The sequence below is a fragment of the Callionymus lyra genome, chromosome 14 (assembly GCF_982586985.1).
Source record: "Callionymus lyra chromosome 14, fCalLyr1.hap1.1, whole genome shotgun sequence".
Lineage (NCBI taxonomy): Eukaryota > Metazoa > Chordata > Actinopteri > Syngnathiformes > Callionymidae > Callionymus > Callionymus lyra.
In genome coordinates, this window is record NC_141831.1 from 4,502,341 (window position 1) to 4,525,455 (window position 23,115).

The 23,115-nt window shown below is 38.8% G+C and overlaps 2 protein-coding genes across 2 annotated transcripts; both read right to left on the minus strand.

Annotated features, from left to right (window-relative positions):
- Positions 1-75: 75 nt before the first annotated feature.
- LOC148065745 (stanniocalcin-2-like) lies at positions 76-13,295 on the minus strand. Its single transcript, XM_087807627.1, has 4 exons — positions 13,132-13,295; positions 1,543-1,685; positions 1,244-1,455; positions 76-494 (listed from the first exon to the last, which is right to left on the minus strand). Exons 1-4 carry the CDS (start codon positions 13,253-13,255, stop codon positions 254-256), a joined length of 720 nt encoding a protein of 239 aa, XP_087663753.1. The 5' UTR covers positions 13,256-13,295; the 3' UTR covers positions 76-253.
- Positions 13,296-19,749: 6,454 nt separating this feature from the next.
- On the minus strand, positions 19,750-22,171 carry LOC148065746 (biorientation of chromosomes in cell division protein 1-like). The gene is made up of 3 exons (XM_087807630.1): positions 21,963-22,171; positions 21,763-21,887; positions 19,750-20,230 (listed from the first exon to the last, which is right to left on the minus strand). Exons 1-3 carry the CDS (start codon positions 22,104-22,106, stop codon positions 20,023-20,025), a joined length of 477 nt encoding a protein of 158 aa, XP_087663756.1. The 5' UTR covers positions 22,107-22,171; the 3' UTR covers positions 19,750-20,022.
- Between the last annotated feature and the right edge of the window lie 944 nt (positions 22,172-23,115).

Here is a 23,115-nt window from a genome sequence, read left to right on the forward strand (position 1 = left end):
TAAATGTGTCGTTAAACATTTAAATAAGTATAAAACGTGTCCCGTGTGTGTGACGACGACGCATCTAAAGAGTGTAGACGCGTGTTTCCTCCGTGTTTATGGTACAAAAAAAACATGAAAATCCAGTCAAATATTGACGATGAGCTGCGCTGCGTTACCTGTAAACATGTGTTTGCTGTGAGGTAGGTGATCGAGGAACACATGGATTTAAAAGCCCTAATAAGTGCACGATGAGTTGGTGCCGACGACCCTCTTATCGCCGCTCGGGCCCGGCGCTCTGACGAGGAGCCTCGGACCACAGCTGGGTCGTGGTCGTGGTCGTCGGCGCCGTCGTGAGCTGCTCGGCGTCCGATTGGTTGACGGGGCAGGTAGCGCCGAAGCTGCTGCACAGCGCCCCCCAGTGTTGCTCGCACTGCGCCTGGAAACGGCGGCTGACCCAGGATTTGACCTCGTCGCCACATTTCAGCAGGAAGTTCATCAGCTCCACGTACGGTCTGTGGACGCACACGGCAATGCTAAGCTAATGCTAATGTATTTGAAAGAATCTCAAATGTATTTAATTACGGAAGTATTTCAATTCATCAGTTTATTTAATGGTTGAATAGGATGTTTCAAATGTTTAATGTTGTTTTTTTTAATATTGAAGTGTTTTTTTAAGCATTTAATTTGTTTTATATTATTAGATTAATGGTTCATTTGGTTTTATTCAATACTTAAATACAATAATATATTAAAACTGTTATACTTGAATTCAATTATTTCTACGTTAAAAGGTTGAATTTCTTTCTGTATTTATTTCCTTTGAGTTTCATATTGTAATACCAATAATTCAAAAGTACTTTTTAAAAAAAATAATATTCCAATAATTTTTGTTTTTGTCGTCTTTTAAATAAAATGTAAACATGTAGTTGTAACAGTGTCACCGGACAATATTTTTTATTATTTAACTTTCCGGAAAAATCAATCCATCACGTTTTTTTTTTTTTTACATTGAATTTAAAATACAAACAATTAAACAATTTAATTTAGAAAATGATTATTTTTCTGTTAGAAGAATTAGAATAAGAAAAACAATATTTATTTGATTTATTTAATATTTAATTCATCACTTTTTTAAATTTAATTATTGAATAAAATTAAATTCAATATAAAAAAGATTATTTATTTTTTTAAATCAATGATTTAAAACAGAAATCATGTTATCTCTATAACGTGGTGACACTGATCTCAATACGAGTCTCACCCTGGAGGGAACAGCAGCTGGAACTGCACCAGGCTCCCCATGGTGTCCATGTGGTCCCTGAGAGCCAGACAGAGCTGGTGTTTGGAGTAACATTCTCGCTGCAGAGTGAAGACCAGCTCCTTGACGGCCGAACACCGGCGGCTCACGCAGCTGAAGCGCTGGCGCAGACCCAGGGCCATGCAGCGCATCGCCTCCTTCACGAATGACTTGCCCTGAGGAGGAGGACGAGGAGCAGGAGGTGAGCAGGAGGTGAGCAGGAGGTGAGCAGGAGGTGAGCAGGAGGGAGGGTTACTGGTCACCTGGGAGTCGTAGCGTCCCGCGTTGTGGAGCAGAGTCAGGCAGATGTGGTGCAGGCCGTGGATCTCGCACGAGTTGTTGTTGAAGCACTGAAACGTCCCACAGCCGACGTCCCCTGAACTCACCAGACAACTCTGGATCTCCCCTTGAAGGAGCAAGAGATTTGAGAACGTTTACAGAGGATGTGTCTCGAATCACATATCTTCTCTTAGTACACTAGAAGTTAGTATCATCAGGATAGTGTACGTACTAACTAGTAACTAATCCTCCACAGATAGTATGTCTCAAACATACTTCTCTTAGTATGCTAGAAGTTAGTATGCATCAGGATAGTGTACGTACTAACTAGTAACTAATCCTCCACAGATAGTATGTCTCAAACATACTTCTCTTAGTATACTAGAAGTTAGTATGCATCAGGATAGTGTACGTACTAACTAGTAACTAATCCTCCACAGATAGTATGTCTCAAACATACTTCTCTTAGTATGCTAGAAGTTAGTATGCATCAGGATAGTGTACGTACTAACTAGTAACTAATCCTCCACAGATAGTATGTCTCAAACATACTTCTCTTAGTATGCTAGAAGTTAGTATGCATCAGGATAGTGTATGTACTAACTAGTAACTAATCCTCCACAGATAGTATGTCTCAAACATACTTCTCTTAGTATGCTAGAAGTTAGTATGCATCAGGATAGTGTACGTACTAACTAGTAACTAATCCTCCACAGATAGTATGTCTCAAACATACTTCTCTTAGTATGCTAGAAGTTAGTATGCATCAGGATAGTGTACGTACTAACTAGTAACTAATCCTCCACAGATAGTATGTCTCAAACATACTTCTCTTAGTATGCTAGAAGTTAGTATGCATCAGGATAGTGTACGTACTAACTAGTAACTAATCCTCCACAGATAGTATGTCTCAAACATACTTCTCTTAGTATGCTAGAAGTTAGTATGCATCAGGATAGTGTACGTACTAACTAGTAACTAATCCTCCACAGATAGTATGTCTCAAACATACTTCTCTTAGTATACTAGAAGTTAGTATGCATCAGGATAGTGTACGTACTAACTAGTAACTAATCCTCCACAGATAGTATGTCTCAAATCACATACTTCTCTTAGTATACTAGAAGTTAGTATGCATCAGGATAGTGTACGTACTAACTAGTAACTAATCCTCCACAGATAGTATGTCTCAAACATACTTCTCTTAGTATACTAGAAGTTAGTATGCATCAGGATAGTGTACGTACTAACTAGTAACTAATCCTCCACAGATAGTATGTCTCAAATCACATACTTCTCTTAGTATACTAGAAGTTAGTATGCATCAGGATAGTGTACGTACTAACTAGTAACTAATCCTCCACAGATAGAATGTCTCAAACATACTTCTCTTAGTATACTAGAAGTTAGTATCATCAGGATAGTGTACGTACTAACTAGTAACTAATCCTCCACAGATAGTATGTCTCAAACATACTTCTCTTAGTACACTAGAAGTTAGTATCATCAGGATAGTGTACGTACTAACTAGTAACTAATCCTCCACAGATAGTATGTCTCAAACATACTTCTCTTAGTATGCTAGAAGTTAGTATGCATCAGGATAGTGTACGTACTAACTAGTAACTAATCCTCCACAGATAGTATGTCTCAAACATACTTCTCTTAGTATACTAGAAGTTAGTATGCATCAGGATAGTGTACGTACTAACTAGTAACTAATCCTCCACAGATAGTATGTCTCAAATCACATACTTCTCTTAGTATACTAGAAGTTAGTATGCATCAGGATAGTGTACGTACTAACTAGTAACTAATCCTCCACAGATAGTATGTCTCAAACATACTTCTCTTAGTATACTAGAAGTTAGTATGCATCAGGATAGTGTACGTACTAACTAGTAACTAATCCTCCACAGATAGTATGTCTCAAATCACATACTTCTCTTAGTATACTAGAAGTTAGTATGCATCAGGATAGTGTACGTACTAACTAGTAACTAATCCTCCACAGATTGTATGTCTCAAACATACTTCTCTTAGTATACTAGAAGTTAGTATGCATCAGGATAGTGTACGTACTAACTAGTAACTAATCCTCCACAGATAGTATGTCTCAAACATACTTCTCTTAGTATACTAGAAGTTAGTATCATCAGGATAGTGTACGTACTAACTAGTAACTAATCCTCCACAGATAGTATGTCTCAAACATACTTCTCTTAGTATGCTAGAAGTTAGTATGCATCAGGATAGTGTACGTACTAACTAGTAACTAATCCTCCACAGATAGTATGTCTCAAACATACTTCTCTTAGTATGCTAGAAGTTAGTATGCATCAGGATAGTGTACGTACTAACTAGTAACTAATCCTCCACAGATAGTATGTCTCAAACATACTTCTCTTAGTATGCTAGAAGTTAGTATGCATCAGGATAGTGTACGTACTAACTAGTAACTAATCCTCCACAGATAGTATGTCTCAAACATACTTCTCTTAGTATACTAGAAGTTAGTATGCATCAGGATAGTGTACGTACTAACTAGTAACTAATCCTCCACAGATAGTATGTCTCAAATCACATACTTCTCTTAGTATACTAGAAGTTAGTATGCATCAGGATAGTGTACGTACTAACTAGTAACTAATCCTCCACAGATAGTATGTCTCAAACATACTTCTCTTAGTATACTAGAAGTTAGTATGCATCAGGATAGTGTACGTACTAACTAGTAACTAATCCTCCACAGATAGTATGTCTCAAATCACATACTTCTCTTAGTATACTAGAAGTTAGTATGCATCAGGATAGTGTACGTACTAACTAGTAACTAATCCTCCACAGATAGAATGTCTCAAACATACTTCTCTTAGTATACTAGAAGTTAGTATCATCAGGATAGTGTACGTACTAACTAGTAACTAATCCTCCACAGATAGTATGTCTCAAACATACTTCTCTTAGTACACTAGAAGTTAGTATCATCAGGATAGTGTACGTACTAACTAGTAACTAATCCTCCACAGATAGTATGTCTCAAACATACTTCTCTTAGTATGCTAGAAGTTAGTATGCATCAGGATAGTGTACGTACTAACTAGTAACTAATCCTCCACAGATAGTATGTCTCAAACATACTTCTTAGTATACTAGAAGTTAGTATGCATCAGGATAGTGTACGTACTAACTAGTAACTAATCCTCCACAGATAGTATGTCTCAAATCACATACTTCTCTTAGTATACTAGAAGTTAGTATGCATCAGGATAGTGTACGTACTAACTAGTAACTAATCCTCCACAGATAGTATGTCTCAAACATACTTCTCTTAGTATACTAGAAGTTAGTATCATCAGGATAGTGTACGTACTAACTAGTAACTAATCCTCCACAGATAGTATGTCTCAAACATACTTCTCTTAGTACACTAGAAGTTAGTATCATCAGGATAGTGTACGTACTAACTAGTAACTAATCCTCCACAGATAGTATGTCTCAAACATACTTCTCTTAGTATACTAGAAGTTAGTATGCATCAGGATAGTGTACGTACTAACTAGTAACTAATCCTCCACAGATAGTATGTCTCAAACATACTTCTATTAGTATACTAGAAGTTAGTATCATCAGGATAGTGTACGTACTAACTAGTAACTAATCCTCCACAGATAGTATGTCTCAAACATACTTCTCTTAGTATGCTAGAAGTTAGTATGCATCAGGATAGTGTACGTACTAACTAGTAACTAATCCTCCACAGATAGTGTGTCTCAAACATACTTCCCTTAGTATACTAGAAGTTAGTATGCATCAGGATAGCGTACGTACTAACTAGTAACTAATCCTCCACAGATAGTATGTCTCAAACATACTTCTCTTAGTATACTAGAAGTTAGTATGCATCAGGATAGTGTACGTACTAACTAGTAACTAATCCTCCACAGATAGTATGTCTCAAATCACATACTTCTCTTAGTATACTAGAAGTTAGTATGCATCAGTTTAGTGTACGTACTAACTATAAACTAATTCTCCACAGATAGTATGTCTCAAATCACATACATCTCTTAGTATACTAGAAGTTAGTATGCATCAGGATAGTGTACGTACTATATAGTAACTAATCCTCCACAGATAGTATGTCTCAAACATACTTCTCTTAGTATACTAGAAGTTAGTATGCATCAGGATAGTGTACGTACTAACTAGTAACTAATCCTCCACAGATAGTATGTCTCAAACATACTTCTCTTAGTATACTAGAAGTTAGTATCATCAGGATAGTGTACGTACTAACTAGTAACTAATCCTCCACAGATAGTATGTCTCAAACATACTTCTCTTAGTATACTAGAAGTTAGTATGCATCAGGATAGTGTACGTACTAACTAGTAACTAATTCTCCACAGATAGTATGTCTCAAACATACTTCTCTTAGTATACTAGAAGTAAGTATGCATCAGGATAGTGTACGTACTAACTAGTAACTAATTCTCCACAGATAGTATGTCTCAAACATACTTATCTTAGTATACTAGAAGTAGGTATGCATCAGGATAGTGTACGTACTAACTAGTAACTAATTCTCCACAGATAGTATGTCTCAATCACATACTCTCTTAGTATACTAGAAGTTAGTATCATCAGGATAGTTTACGTACTAACTAGTAACTAATTCTCCACAGATAGTATGTCTCAAACATACTTCTCTTAGTATACTAGAAGTTAGTATGCATCAGGATAGTGTACATACTAACTAGTAACTAATTATCCACAGATAGTATGTCTCAATCACATACTCTCTTAGTATACTAGAAGTTAGTATGCATCAGGATAGTGTACGTACTAACTAGTAACTAATCCTCCACAGATAGTATGTCTCAAACATACTTCTCTTAGTATACTAGAAGTAAGTATGCATCAGGATAGTGTACGTACTAACTAGTAACTAATTCTCCACAGATAGTATGTCTCAATCACATACTCTCTTAGTATACTAGAAGTTAGTATCATCAGGATAGTGTACGTACTAACTAGTAACTAATCCTCCACAGATAGTATGTCTCGAACATACTTCTCTTAGTATACAAGAAGTTAGTATGCATCAGGATAGTGTACATACTAAGTAGTAACTAATTCTCCACAGATAGTATGTCTCAATCACATACTCTCTTGGTATACTAGAAGTTAGTATGCATCAGGATAGTGTACGTACTAACTAGTAACTAATCCTCCACAGATAGTATGTCTCAAACATACTTCTCTTAGTATACTAGAAGTTAGTATGCATCAGGATAGTGTACGTACTAACTAGTAACTAATCCTCCACAGATAGTATGTCTCAAACATACTTCTCTTAGTATACTAGAAGTTAGTATGCATCAGGATAGTGTACGTACTAACTAGTAACTAATCCTCCACAGATAGTATGTCTCAAATCACATACTTCTCTTAGTATACTAGAAGTTAGTATGCATCAGGATAGTGTACGTACTAACTAGTAACTAATTCTCCACAGATAGTATGTCTCAAACATACTTCTCTTAGTATACTAGAAGTTAGTATGCATCAGGATAGTGTACGTAATAACTAGTAACTAATCCTCCACAGATAGTATGTCTCAAACATACTTCTCTTAGTATACTAGAAGTTAGTATGCATCAGGATAGTGTACGTACTAACTAGTAACTAATCCTCCACAGATAGTATGCCTCAAACATACTTCTCTTAGTATAGTAGAAGTTAGTGTGCATCAGGATAGTGTACGTACTAACTAGTAACTAATTCTCCACAGATAGTATGTCTCAAACATACTTCTCTTAGTATACTAGAAGTTAGTATGCATCAGGATAGTGTACGTACTAACTAGTAACTAATCCTCCACAGATAGTATGTCTCAAATCACATACTTCTCTTAGTATACTAGAAGTTAGTATGCATCAGGATAGTGTACGTACTAACTAGTAACTAATCCTCCACAGATAGTATGTCTCAAACATACTTCTCTTAGTATACTAGAAGTTAGTATGCATCAGGATAGTGTACATACTAACTAGTAACTAATCCTCCACAGATAGTATGTCTCAAACATACTTCTCTTAGTATACTAGAAGTTAGTATGCATCAGGATAGTGTACGTACTAACTAGTAACTAATCCTCCACAGATAGTATGTCTCAAACATACTTCTCTTAGTAAACTAGAAGTTAGTATGCATCAGGATAGTGTACGTACTAACTAGTAACTAATCCTCCACAGATAGTATGTCTCAAATCACATACTTCTCTTAGTATACTAGAAGTTAGTATGCATCAGGATAGTGTACGTACTAACTAGTAACTAATCCTCCACAGATAGTATGTCTCAAACATACTTCTCTTAGTATACTAGAAGTTAGTATGCATCAGGATAGTGTACGTACTAACTAGTAACTAATCCTCCACAGATAGTATGTCTCAAATCACATACTTCTCTTAGTATACTAGAAGTTAGTATGCATCAGGATAGTGTACGTACTAACTAGTAACTAATTCTCCACAGATAGTATGTCTCAAACATACTTCTCTTAGTATACTAGAAGTTAGTATGCATCAGGATAGTGTACGTACTAACTAGTAACTAATCCTCCACAGATAGTATGTCTCAAACATACTTCTCTTAGTATACTAGAAGTTAGTATGCATCAGGATAGTGTACGTACTAACTAGTAACTAATCCTCCACAGATAGTATGCCTCAAACATACTTCTCTTAGTATAGTAGAAGTTAGTGTGCATCAGGATAGTGTACGTACTAACTAGTAACTAATTCTCCACAGATAGTATGTCTCAAACATACTTCTCTTAGTATACTAGAAGTTAGTATGCATCAGGATAGTGTACGTACTAACTAGTAACTAATCCTCCACAGATAGTATGTCTCAAATCACATACTTCTCTTAGTATACTAGAAGTTAGTATGCATCAGGATAGTGTACGTACTAACTAGTAACTAATCCTCCACAGATAGTATGTCTCAAACATACTTCTCTTAGTATACTAGAAGTTAGTATGCATCAGGATAGTGTACATACTAACTAGTAACTAATCCTCCACAGATAGTATGTCTCAAACATACTTCTCTTAGTATACTAGAAGTTAGTATGCATCAGGATAGTGTACGTACTAACTAGTAACTAATCCTCCACAGATAGTATGTCTCAAACATACTTCTCTTAGTAAACTAGAAGTTAGTATGCATCAGTATAGTGTACGTACTAACTAGTAACTAATCCTCCACAGATAGTATGTCTCAAATCACATACTTCTCTTAGTATACTAGAAGTTAGTATGCATCAGGATAGTGTACGTACTAACTAGTAACTAATCCTCCACAGATAGTATGTCTCAAACATACTTCTCTTAGTATACTAGAAGTTAGTATGCATCAGGATAGTGTACGTACTAACTAGTAACTAATCCTCCACAGATAGTATGTCTCAAATCACATACTTCTCTTAGTATACTAGAAGTTAGTATGCATCAGGATAGTGTACGTACTAACTAGTAACTAATCCTCCACAGATAGTACGTCTCAAACATACTTCTCTTAGTATACTAGAAGTTAGTATGCATCAGGATAGTGTACGTACTAACTAGTAACTAATCCTCCACAGATAGTATGTCTCAAATCAAACTCTGCTGCTACACACTAACAGGAAATGCTTGACGCGACAGCTTCTCCTTCTACTACTATTTAACGATGGTTGCAACCAACTGTTTGAACACTATCGCCACCTGCTGGCAGCATGTTTAGCAAGTTTTGATAAAGAAATAAAGGAAAAATATGAGAATCGAAGTATTGGCGAGATATTTAAGCTGGTATCAGCAGCGAAGACGTGTCATCCTTCTACTGCTGCTGAAAATGCACCTGTAAGTATATGAATATATATATGACGTTACTTCCGTTTACAACGTCACTAAGATGGAGCCGTTTAGTGTAGAAAGTGTCCATCGATCCATACTCAGTTTTGTGGGCGTTTTAGTGACAATTTAGTGTGCATGGCGCACTAAATTTGCATACTTAGAATTGAGACGCACTTACGCACTAAAAATACTAACTTTGAGTACGCAAGTATGTGATTTGAGACACAGCAAGAGAACGGTGACTCCTGCTCGAACTGATCATCACAAACTTAATCAATAAAGTCTCTCTGTCTGTCGCACTGATGCGCTTCTACTTAAAGACTAATATTTCTCAACAAAGACAATATTTAAATGCCATTAACGCTACTGCTGGTGTGTTGATAATACTTAATATGCTAAGATGATAAGCTGCTAATATGCTACTGCTAGATTGCTAATGCTACCTAGCTGCTAATATCCTAAGACAAAGATGCTAATACTATTTACCTGCTAATATGCTGCTGCTATTGCTAGTGTGCTAACACTACTTTGTCTGCTATTATGCTAGTACAGTTTTTCTTGTGTGCTAATACTACTTAGCTGCTTGTATTGTACGACAAAGATGCTACTTCTAATCTGCTACTACAAAGCTGGTAATGTTAGTGTGCTAATATGACTTAGCTGCTAATATTGTAAGACAAAGATGATACCGCTAATGTGCTTATACGATTAAGCTGCTATTATGCTACTACAATGTTGCTCATGCTTGTGTGCTAATACTACTTAGCTGCTAATATTGTACAACAAATATGCTACTGCTAATATGCTACTACAAAGCTACTATTACTAATGTGCTAATACCACCTAGCTGCTAATATTGTAAGACAACGATGCTACTGCTAATATGCTACTAAAAAGCTGCTATTACTAATATGATAAAACTGCTATTATGCTACTACAATGTTGCTAATGCTTGTGTACTAATATTACTTAGCTGTTAATATTGTACAACAAAGATGCTACTTCTAATATGCTCCTAGAAAGCTGATTTTGCTAATGTGCTAATATGTTTTAGCTGCTATTATGCTACTACAATGTTGCTAATGCTTGTGTGCTAATACTACTTAGCTGCTAATATTATACAACAAAGATGCTACTACTAATATGCTACTATAAAGTAAGTAAGTAAGTAATATTTATTTATATAGCGCTTTTCGAGACCAGGGTCTTTGCTAATGTGCTTATACGATTTAGCTGCTATTATGCTACTACAATGTTTCTAATGCTTTTGTGCTAATACTACTTGGCTGCTATTATGGTACTACAAAGCTGCAACTATTAATATGCTACTAGAAAGCTGCTATTGCTAATGTGCTAATACGACTTAGCTTCTATTATGCTTATAAAAAGTTGCTAATGCTTGTGTGCTAATACTACTTAGCTGCTATTATGGTACTAAAAAGCTGCTATTGCTAATATACTAATACTACGTAGCTGCTAATATGCTACTACAAATTTCCAGGAAACAAGTACTGAATGACAGGGCAGTGTTCCATTAATGTCTACGAATACTCAGTATTTCTGTCGCAGCTGCTTGTACTACTACGGTTGTGTTTCAGATATTTATAATAACATTCTGCTGCCGACGAACACGTCTCAGTATCATTGTTTGAGTTCTAATGAGCTGCTTGATTAAAGTTCACTCGTCTACCGTTACTTCCACCACTTCTATGAGCCGCGCGTCAACTTCCCCCTTGAGTACTCATGACTAGTACTGCCAACTCTAGTACTACAGGGAATGTGGAGGGAATGTGTTGTGGAGCGACTGGAGCGACTGGAGCGTTGAATTACAGCCTCCAACGGTAAGAAGAGACGTCCCTGCAGCTCTCGGCTGCAACACGCTTTTATGATTATAGTATTATTACTATTGTGTTTTTCAACACAAAAGCAAAGCATGGACACAAATCTGTCCACGACATGTGCATGTCCTGGATATTTGCTCAAGATTGTTAAAAGAAAGAAACGGTAACGTTTTATTGTAAACACAACACAGGAATTTGAAAGAAAGAAAAAAGGATCATTTGTTTCTAAAATATGAGTCAAAATCATTATAACTGACAGTAAAAGAGCATATTTTTATTTTTACATTGAAATTATATACTGCTTTCCATGCATGAATAATAAAATAATAATAATATAATTTTTTTTTTACTTAAAATAGAAAAAGAATATTAGAAAAAACAATGTATAAATTAAAAGAACATACCAAATATGACATGAAAAATATATATATAATAACTATATGTAACTATATAAGAAAAAATAGTTTTAATGTTTGAATATAAATGAGCATAAATAATAGAAATGAAATTCATGCACTATTAAGAAAAACAAAGTATATGTTGTAATATTTTTTTAAAGAAAATGATAAATCAGGTGGTTATATTAGTATATATATTTAAAAGAAAGTGTATAAATAAAAACTAAATGATGTACATTAAATAAAAGGTTACAACAAAAAAAAGATTTACCCTTGATTTTTCGCTGGGTCAAAGTGACCCTGAGGATGAAAACAAATGTGTTTGAGGTATCCCTTGCGTTGCCGCTAGTTGCAATATTAATAAAAAGATTGGTTTTACTCTGGTTTTGGGGGGAATTTTTGTTTTGTCATGTGTGTCATGTGACAAACTGGCATCCTTTTCAGGGTGTCCCCCGCCTCTCGCAGTGGAACTGGGATAGACCCCCCCCGCGACTCCCATAGAGATTAAGCAGCAGAAAATGAATGAATGATAAATCAAACGAAAATTTACACGTGTATGTATACAAGAAAAACAACTGATATGTTAAAATATGAATAAAAAGGAAATTATAAATAAAATGAATAAATTAAAGTTTATTTTTTGAAAGCAAAAATAACATGTAAATAAAAGTATAAATATATATAAAATAATAAAAAAAAGTTTACGTTGCAATATAAGTAGTAAAGAAATAAAAGGATGAAATATATTAAAATATATTTACAATGTGTTAATGTATAAGAAAAATAAATATAAATAGGAAAATAAATACTAGTTAAAATAATACATATTTAATAAATTAAAAAAAGAAGAAAATGTATGAAAATATCATTGTAAATTAGTGGAACTATACAAGAAAGTAAATTGCATTGAAATATATATACAAAATAACATAATAAACGATGCTTAAAGGATTTTTTTAAGCAACTTTAAAAGAAAAACTTGTTGCAATATATAAAAAAAAATAAGAGGAATACAAATTAAGTAAAGGGACTATTTTAAAATATTTTAAGGTGTAACTATATATATATATATATATATATATATATATATATATATATATATATACCAGATATAAGAAAAACAACGTTAACATTGTAATTTAAATTAAAAAAGAAAATAATACACATTAAATAAAAGGATTCGGGGAAAATATATAATTTAGCAAAATGGTAAATACAAGAAAATAACTTGCAATATAAATAAATATTGAAGTGTTTTGAAGTGTATAAATATATATATATAAAAAAAAAAAACATATTAAAGAAAGAAAATGTATTAAAGTTTATTAAAAAAATATAATCAACGTTAAATAAAATAATAAAATATCGATATATAATTAAAGCAACAACAATATAAATAATCACTGAATAATGACGTCACGTGACTCACCTGTGCTCTGCAGGTAAAGACGTTTCTTGGAAACTTGTTTCTCTTGAAGCTCGTGCGGATCCAGAGTGTGCGCGTGTTGACACACGAGCGCCGTAAACAACACAACAACCCGCGCTGACGTCATGTCTGACCACAGTAGAGCGGAGTGTAAAAAAAAAACCAAACCTCTCACTCTTGTTCACTCTTGTTCACTCTAGTGCTCGTGTTCGCGCCTCACTCTCGCGTTTATAGTGGCGGCTGCGCGCGCACGACACTCCGCCTCGACCAATCGGAGCGCGCCGTCGCGACCGCGCGCTCAAGCCCTGTCGTTGGGTTTTATTTACGGAGGATAGTCAACAGAACCAGAACCAGAACCCGCTCTGAACGTAGACCGTGACGGGTTCGCGTGAGGGTCAAACGCGGCGGAACAGAAGCGCGTACTTGAGTAACGAGGAATCTCATTGGTTCATTAAAAGAGTTGATTATCATAATGGATATAATAAGTTATCACGTGTTTTAAAGTGAATAATAACATCAATAAATGTCCTGAAAATAGAAAAAGAATATTAGAAAAAACAATGTATAAATTAAAAGAACATACCAAATATGACATGAAAAAAAATATGCAATAGGTGTAACTATATAAGAAAAAATAGTTTTAATGTTTGAATATAAATGAGCATAAATAATAGAAATGAAATTCATGCACTATTAAGAAAAACAAAGTATATGTTGTAATATTTTTTTAAAGAAAATGATAAATCAGGTGGTTATATTAGTATATATATTTAAAAGAAAGTGTATAAATAAAAACTAAATGATGTACATTAAATAAAAGGTTACAACAAAAAAAAGATTTACCCTTGATTTTTCGCTGGGTCAAAGTGACCCAGAGGATGAAAACAAATGTGTTTGAGGTATCCCTTGCGTTGCCGCTGATGCAATATTAATAAAAAGATTGGTTTTACTCTGGTTTTGGGGGGACTTTTTGTTCTGTCATGTGTGTCATGTGCTAAACACGTGTTTTAAAGTGAATAATAACATCAATAAATGTCCTGAGAAGTGAGAGAAACTTACTTCCTCGTGAGAGGTTGTGAGTTTGAAGCCCGGCAGCTGTTGGCAGAGAAAACACAAGAATTATTATTATAAGAGTCTGTAAGATTTCAAGTGTTTTCTAAAGTGATGACAAATAAGAGCAGAACGAGTGGAAAGGAAGAAGCATCAGGGAGACACTGTGTGTCTTCGTTTCTTTCAATTTTGGGGTAAAAAATGCAATATTGACCAAGATTTTACGAAAGAAATACAGTTTAAAAAGTGTTTTTAAAAGAGTGATACGTTCAGTAAGAGCGAGAGACTCCACTGTTGTTCAGCATCGGATGATTAGAACAATAAAAGATAATCCCATTAAATGTTCATTTCATATGACATTGATTTTTAAGCTAAACTGATCCCCCTGTGATCGCCCTGTGATCCCCCTGCGACCCCCCTGTGATCCTCCTGTGATCGCCCTGTGATCCTCCTGTGATCCCCCTGCGACCCCCCTGTGATCCCCCTGCGACCCCCTGTGATCCTCCTGTGATCCCCCCTGTGATCCCCCTGCGACCCCCCTGTGATCCCCCTGCGACCCCCCTGTGATCCCCCTGCGACCCCCTGTGATCCTCCTGTGATCCCCCCTGTGATCCCCCTGCGACCCCCCTGCGATCCCCCTGCGATCCCCCGTGCTCCCCCCTGTGATCCCCCTGCGACCCCCCTGCGATCCCCCTGTGATCCCCCTGTGATCCCCCTGTGATCCCCCCTGTGATCCTCCTGTGAACCCCCTGTGATCCCCCTGTGATCCTCCTGTGATCCCCCTGCGATCCCCCTGTGATCCTCCTGTGATCGCCCTGCAATCCCCCTGCGACCCCCCGTGCTCCCCCTGTGATCCCCCTGTGCTCCCCCCTGCGATCCCCCTGCGATCCCCCTGTGATCCCCCAGTGATCCCCCTGTGATCCTCCTGTGCTCCCCCCTGCGACCCCTGTGATCCCCCTGCGATCCCCCTGTGATCCCCCTGTGCTCCCCCCTGCGATCCCCCTGCAATTACCCTGCGATCCCCCTGTAATCACCCTTTGATCCTCCTGTGATCACCATTTGATCCCCCTGCGATCCCCCTGTGCTCCCCCTGTAATCACCCTTTGATCCCCCTGTGATCCCCCTGTGATCACCATTTGATCCCCCTGCGATCCCCCTGTAATCACCCTTTGATCCCCCTGTGATCCCCCTGTGATCACCATTTGATCCCCCTGTGCTCCCCCCTGTAATCACCCTTTGATCCCCCTGTGATCCCCCTGTGATCACCATTTGATCCCCCTGCGATCCCCCTGTGCTCCCCCCTGTAATCACCCTTTGATCCCCCTGTGATCCCCCTGTGATCACCATTTGATCCCCCTGCGATCCCCCTGCGACCCCCCTGCGATTACCCTGTGATCCCCCTGTGCTCCTCCCTCTGATCACCCTTTGATCCCCCTGTGATCACCCTTTGATCCCCCTGTGATCACCATTTGATCCCCCTGTAATCACCCTTTGATCCCCCTGTGATCCCCCTGTGATCACCATTTGATCCACCTGCGACCCCCCTGTGCTCCCCCCTGTAATCACCCTTTGATCCCCCTGTGATCCCCCTGTGATCACCATTTGATCCCCCTGCGATCCCCCTGTGCTCCCCCCTGTAATCACCCTTTGATCCCCCTGTGATCCCCCTGTGATCACCATTTGTTCCCCTTGCGATCCCCCTGTGATCCCCCTGCGATTACCCTGCGATCCCCCTGCGATTACCCTGTGATCCCCCTGTGCTCCTCCCTCTGATCACCCTTTGATCCCCCTGTAATCACCCTTTGATCCCCCTGTGATCCCCCTGTGATCACCATTTGATCCACCTGTGATCCCCCTGTGATCCCCCTGTGATCCCTCTGATCACCCTTTGATCCCCCTGTGATCCCCCTGTGATCCCCCTGTGATCACCATTTGATCCCCCTGCGATCCCCCTGCGATTACCCTGCGATCCCCCTGCGATTACCCTGTGATCCCCCTGTGCTCCTCCCTCTGATCACCCTTTGATCCCCCTGTGATCACCCTTTGATCCCCCTGTGATCCCCCTGTGATCACCATTTGATCCCCCTGTAATCACCCTTTGATCCCCCTGTGATCCCCCTGTGATCACCATTTGATCCCCCTGCGATCCCCCTGCGATTACCCTGCGATCCCCCTGCGATTACCATTTGATCCACCTGCGACCCCCCTGTGCTCCCCCCTGTAATCACCCTTTGATCCCCCTGTGATCCCCCTGTGATCACCATTTGATCCCCCTGCGATCCCCCTGTGCTCCCCCCTGTAATCACCCTTTGATCCCCCTGTGATCCCCCTGTGATCACCATTTGTTCCCCTTGCGATCCCCCTGTGATCCCCCTGCGATTACCCTGCGATCCCCCTGCGATTACCCTGTGATCCCCCTGTGCTCCTCCCTCTGATCACCCTTTGATCCCCCTGTAATCACCCTTTGATCCCCCTGTGATCCCCCTGTGATCACCATTTGATCCACCTGTGATCCCCCTGTGATCCCCCTTTGATCCCTCTGATCACCCTTTGATCCCCCTGTGATCCCCCTGTGATCCCCCTGTGATCCCCCTGCGATCCCCCTGCGATGCCCCTGCGATGCCCCTGTAATCACCCTGTGATCCCCCTGTGCTCCCCCCTGTAATCACCCTGTGATGCCCCGTGGTCCTACCTCTGATCACCCTTTGATCCCCCTGTGATCCCCCTGTGATCTTGTGAGCTCCTCTCATATCTCCCTCATAGATCTTTTGTTGATGTTGTTCTAACGTCCACGGCGTGTGCAGGCGAGTCCAAGGTCAAAGTTCTCTGCATAGATTGTTTAGCTCGACTCACACCGTGACCTCCTCTTCTCCTTGTGATCCCAACAACAACAAAAAAAACTGTACTCTGTGAGTGTGTGTTTTTGTCGTAGGTCACGACAACTGTTTGTGTGTCTGTCGGGGGGGCAGGGGGGGCGGGGGGGCCCTCAGTGAGGGAGGTCAGACTTGAAGCTTGTGTTCGGTCGATGGCAGGACTTTCCCCCCAGACTTTTGATGTCCATCTGCTGGAAAACAACTCCTGACCAGCGCCCACTCACTGACCCTCACACACACACACACACACACACACCCCCACACACACACACACACACACACACACACACACACACACACACACAGTTCACACATGGAACTCTTGTACTTTCTGTCCCATGATGATGTTTTGAACGTGTCCCCCTCCTCTCTCTCACACACACACACACACACACACACACACACACACACACACACATACTATCAGCTCTATTGATCACAGGAGAATCGTTACAACATCCTCGACCGGTAAACAACATCCTCAGCTACAGCAACACAAACGTGTGACGTGTGTCAGATGTGCTCGTCGTGCACCTCGGTAACAATAACTCCTTCATCAAATGTCATGTTAATCACTTCCTACGACCCGTTGCAGTGCATTATGGGACTCTCTGCTCTAGATTAGAACGATAACTTGTGACACCAGCAACACAACACACTGGCTGCGTTGCTCGTGAACACGGATGCGTTCACACCAACCAAACCAACGGCCACTTGTCTGCAAGTTGCATTTAGAAACGGTACGCTAGTGACAAATGGTGTCAGGAGTAGGATTGTCATCAAAAGAATCAGAACACGTTTACTGTCAGTTTTGTCAACACAATACAAGTAATAGACTCACAACTGTTTGTGGTGTTGACGGTACAAAATAGAATGAATAAATGGATAAAATATAATAAAAATGAAAATCAAACACGTGACAAATACATTAAAGTGAAGGAATAACAACGAACAATATAATAAAATGAACTAAAGGCACATCGAGTCGCCAAACGGGATGGAGGACACGCAACACAAAAGAAATGTAGTCATCAAGTTAATCTGCAAACATAGATGATTTACTTTACCATTGTTAATGTCAAATGGTGTCAGAGGTAGGATGGTCACCATGCGCACCCACAGGTGTAAGTAAGTAAGTAAGTAAGTAATATTTATTTATATAGCGCTTTTCGAGACCAGGGTCACAAAGCGCTTTAACAATCAAAACAATACTCAAAACAGTACATACTTCAAAGATCAAGACAACACCGAGAACAACACAGGAGTTCGAGAAATTCAAGGAAAAGCCTGAACAAATAGAAACTTCTTAAGATGTTTCTTAAAGGAGTCAGTAGACTCCATCAACCCCTGAGACGAGACGCTCTTCAGCTCACCTTGAACTTTCACCCTGAATGACCTCCGTAAACATTTTAACGAACAATCTTACTGCGGAAACACGTGTTTGTGCTCGCAAGCTAATGACACCACAAGGAGATGTATTGATGTTCTGGACATAAAAACAGTCGGAAGAGTTCTTCTGTTTCAGGACTTTTATCCATTTAAATGTGATTTGGATTTGAAAAAATTAAATTAAGCTTTTGTTTATTTCGGTTTACACCTTTTTCTTTTTTCTTGATGGCCCCTCAAAATGTTTACAAAGCATTTAAAAAAATATATAAGGAATTTAAATTCCCGCCTAAACTAAGGAAAATCTTTCAGAATCACAACATTTAGAAATAAACAGAGAGCTATGGAGCTAATGGGTGACTTAGGTCAGTCTGTCAAACTGAGCCTGAGAAACCTGGGTGTTGTATTTGATAAAGGACATGTCTCTTGTTCAACACTGAAGAAAACAGACCAGAAAATGTTTCCTTCAACTGAGAAAAATCTCTAAACTTAGGAAAATGTTGTCGGAACATGATCTGGATCTTATAATCCATGTGTTTGTTTCTTCTCGTCTGGACTATTGTAACAGTTTGTTTTCATGTCTTAACAAGAAGGATCTTCTCGTCTGCAGTTGATTCAGAACTCTGCAGCCAGAATTCTGAGCCGCTCTAGTAGAAGAACTCACATTTCTCCTTCAAACTCTTCACTGGCTGCCAGTTTCTTTCAGGATCATTTTAAAATTCTGGTTCTTACTTTCAGATCTATTCATGGTCAGACCTTCCATCAGTGATCTGATCCAGACTTACACCCCAGCTCGGGCTCTGAGGTCTGTGGATCAGAATCTACTGATGGTTCCTGAACTTCCGGACCAGAGGAGAGAAATCCTTCCAGACTGTTGCTCCTAAGCTTTGGAACCATCTCTGTGTTTGATGATCTACTGACTCCTTCAAGAAACATCTGTGTTTGATGATCTACTGACTCCTTCAAGAAACATCTGTGTTTGATGATCTACTGACTCCTTCAAGAAACATCTGTGTTTGATGATCTACTGACTCCTTCAAGAAACATCTCAAGACACTTTTCGAGCTATTCCTTGATTTCCTGAGACTCATGTGTTTGTTTCGATGGTGTCTTGACCTTTTAAGTTTTTATTTTATTGAGTGTTGTTTTGATTGTTAAAGAGCTTTGTGACCCTGGTCTAGAAAAGCTCTACAAATATTACTTACAATGTTCTCCTAAAGTATTTTAGCGCTGCCCCCTGGAGGAAGGTGGAAGTCATTGCACTGAACTGAAGTGAGGGGGAAACAACATGACAAAAAGATTAAAAATGAGGCATTTCTGAATCATTTTATTATCAAATGAGATAAAAGGAGGACAAACATTTAACAGTCTTGATGAGCCTCGTGTATTTAATGAGAATCCAACCAAGAAAGAAACAAAGAAAACAAAACAAGGCCACAAGTGCTTCGGTATTTCTCCAGTATTCCATGTAAAAGTTTCCATTTTTGCTTCTTCCATGTTCGCTCTGATTTCTCTTCACATGGGTTCCGAGGACGAAACGCATCACAGCTTTCAAAACAAGTCCGTTTTAACTCCGGCGAGGCTTTCAAGGGGTTCTGGGGCCACAAGGAAGGTCCGTGGGTTCCGTGGGTTCAGGAGGTTGAGGGTTGGACGTGGCGTTGCTCTCGTCCTTCTTCTCTCCCGACAGGAAGTCGTGCACCGCCGTCTCAATGTTGGGCCTGAAGGTGTGATTCATCTTGGGATCCACGACCTGAGTGATGATCCTGTCGACGCCAGACTCCAACATCCCGGACCTGCGACAGATGAAGTCCAGAGGCGAGTGACATGGGATTCAGACTCTTTAATCCCAGTTATTTTATTGAATAATTTATTACATATTTTATATAGATTATATATTTCTGTTTTGATTCCGTTTTTTAAATCCATTTTTGAATTTTAATCACCCAAAATTCAACTTGTCGCATTTTCTACTCACCTTCAAGTCGACTAATGTTGATTATTTTCAGAGTAATCGGTTCTTTTTAGAGTTCTAGACAAAAATGTTTGTTCATTTTACTGTAACGACTGGAGCTCAGTTGTTTTCGTCTTCATCTCCGTCCAAAAAGACACTTAAAAACATCCAAATACCTCCGTACTGCTCGTCTGTAAAGTCCATCTTGGATTACACAAAACATACAAACAGGAAGTACTCCGGGTAAATATCGCGAGTGCTTCCTGTTTACAGTCTAAACTGAAAAAACTTGATATTGATGTATTTGTTACTCATTTTAAGTTTATTAGTTTTCTATTCGTCTTTATTGTTTATGTTTGTAGGGTGATCTTGGACTAGTTTATTTTTGTTTTCCCAGGTTATGATTTACACATTGTTTGTTTCTCACTTAATTCAGTTTCCTATAGATGGCTTGTATGTATTTGGAGAGTGTATATTTGTAATGTATATTATTTTGATTAAGTTTTTAATTGTTGCGGCCGACACACTTGAGTGAACCACTTTGTGCCACACATCAATATTGAATTTAGCCATTTTTTGCCCAATTATCCACAGCAAATACAGCAATCTTTCATACAAAATAATCAAAATAAAATAAGAACAAGAACAAAGAGAAATAAAGAGAAAGAACAAGATGATACAATCTCAGTCTAAAGATAAAGATAAAGAACATAGATCAAAGACAAATAACAAAGACAAAGGATACAAAGACTAACATAGAACAGAACATCATGATACTTTTACTCCACTCCTGCCCCCAAACTCAGAATTGTACAATTTACAATTACAAAATGTACTATTTAATTAAGTCTGTTGCTGTTTATAAAATTACTTAAACACGTAGTGACTATTCTTTGTATTTCTCATTTTAATTTTTACTTATTTAGCAATCTATGGTTTTTATATATTAAATTAATTCATTTTGCTTTTTAATATTGTATTTACTTTGTTTTTATTTCGTTTCTTTTGTGTATTAAATTCAATATTTACATTTTAAAATATTCTCTATCGAATCACACCTTCAGTGTAAACGAGTATTTAGCCTGACCATGAATAGATCTGAAAGTAAGAACCAGAATTTTAAAATGATCCTGAAAGAAACTGGCAGCCAGTGAAGAGTTTGAAGGAGAAATGTGAGTTCTTCTACTAGAGCAGCCAGTGAAGAGTTTGAAGGAGAAATGTGAGTTCTTCTACTAGAGCAGCCAGTGAAGAGTTTGAAGGAGAAATGTGAGTTCTTCTACTAGAGCAGCTCAGAATTCTGGCTGCAGAGTTTAGTATGAACTGCAGGCGAGACATTTAACCAGACTCTGAAGAAGGTGTTCGCAGGACACTCACTGAACAACACTTTGTCTGAGTCCATTCCTCATCTGGTTCTTGTTGATGGACGGGTTCCAGTCCTGGGTGCTCAGGTGTGTCGTCACAAAGTTGTCCACCTTCTGCCGCAGGTTCTGGAAGGCGGGCTGGAGAAGACATGCCGGTGATGGAGAGCTGACAAGAACTTCTCAAGTGTGTTTGTGTGGTTCGAGCTTCCAAACCTTGGTGTCAACATCCGCCAGACAGTCTCGGCGGAACTCGTCGAACAGTCCTCGGTTCTTCAGATGCTCCACGATCATGGCGATCAGCTGCGGGTCTCCTGGCGGGAGACTGTTGGGACTCACGCCGCCGCTGCCTTCGGCCATGTCGCTCCAGAACCACGTGGGTTTAGTCTCAGATTTCGTACGATTTGACAACAAACGGCGCTTGTTGTCTTATAACCTATCTATTCATGGTCAGACCTTCCATCAATGATCTGATCCAGACTTACACCCCAGCTCGGGCTCTGAGGTCTGTGGATCAGAATCTACTGATGGTTCCTGAACTTCCGGACCAGAGGAGAGAAATCCTTCCAGACTGTTGCTCCTAAGCTTTGGAACCATCTCTGTGTTTGATGATCTACTGACTCCTTCAAGAAACATCTGTGTTTGATGATCTACTGACTCCTTCAAGAAACATGTGTGTTTGATGATCTACTGACTCCTTCAAGAAACATCTGTGTTTGATGATCTACTGACTCCTTCAAGAAACATCTGTGTTTGATGATCTACTGACTCCTTCAAGAAACATCTGTGTTTGATGATCTACTGACTCCTTCAAGAAACATCTGTGTTTGATGATCTACTGACTCCTTCAAGAAACATCTCAAGACACTTTTTGAGCTATTCCTTGATTTCCTGAGACTCATGTGTTTGTTTCGATGGTGTCTTGACCTTTTAAGTTTTTATTTTATTGAGTGTTGTTTTGATTGTTAAAGAGCTTTGTGACCCTGGTCTAGAAAAGCTCTACAAATATTACTTACTTACAATGTTCTCCTAAAGTATTTTAGCGCTGCCCCCTGGAGGAAGGTGGAAGTCATTGCACTGAACTGAAGTGAAGGGGACAAAAAGAATAAAAATGAGGCATTTCTGAATCATTTTATTATCAAATGAGATAAAAGGAGGACAAACATTTAACAGTCTTGATGAGCCTCGTGTATTTAATAAGAATCCAACCAAGAAAGAAACAAAGAAAACAAAACAAGGCCACAAGTGCTTCGGTATTTCTCCAGTATTCCATGTAAAAGTTTCCATTTTTGCTTCTTCCATGTTCGCTCTGATTTCTCTTCACATGGGTTCCGAGGACGAAACGCATCACAGCTTTCAAAACAAGTCC

Excerpts from the sequence above, each read along its gene's own strand:
- LOC148065745 (XM_087807627.1), bottom strand. The coding sequence starts at position 13,255 with ATGACGTCAGCGCGGGTTGTTGTGTTGTTTACGGCGCTCGTGTGTCAA. Across the intron at positions 1,456-1,542 it reads CGGGACGCTACGACTCCCAG|GGCAAGTCATTCGTGAAGGA; the intron begins GTGACCAGTAAC and ends CCTCCTCCTCAG. Across the intron at positions 495-1,243 it reads CAGCTGCTGTTCCCTCCAGG|ACCGTACGTGGAGCTGATGA; the intron begins GTGAGACTCGTA and ends GTGCGTCCACAG.
- LOC148065746 (XM_087807630.1), bottom strand. The coding sequence starts at position 22,106 with ATGGCCGAAGGCAGCGGCGGCGTGAGTCCCAACAGTCTCCCGCCAGGA. Across the intron at positions 21,888-21,962 it reads TGGCGGATGTTGACACCAAG|CCCGCCTTCCAGAACCTGCG; the intron begins GTTTGGAAGCTC and ends TGTCTTCTCCAG. Across the intron at positions 20,231-21,762 it reads CTCAGACAAAGTGTTGTTCA|GTCCGGGATGTTGGAGTCTG; the intron begins GTGAGTGTCCTG and ends CATCTGTCGCAG.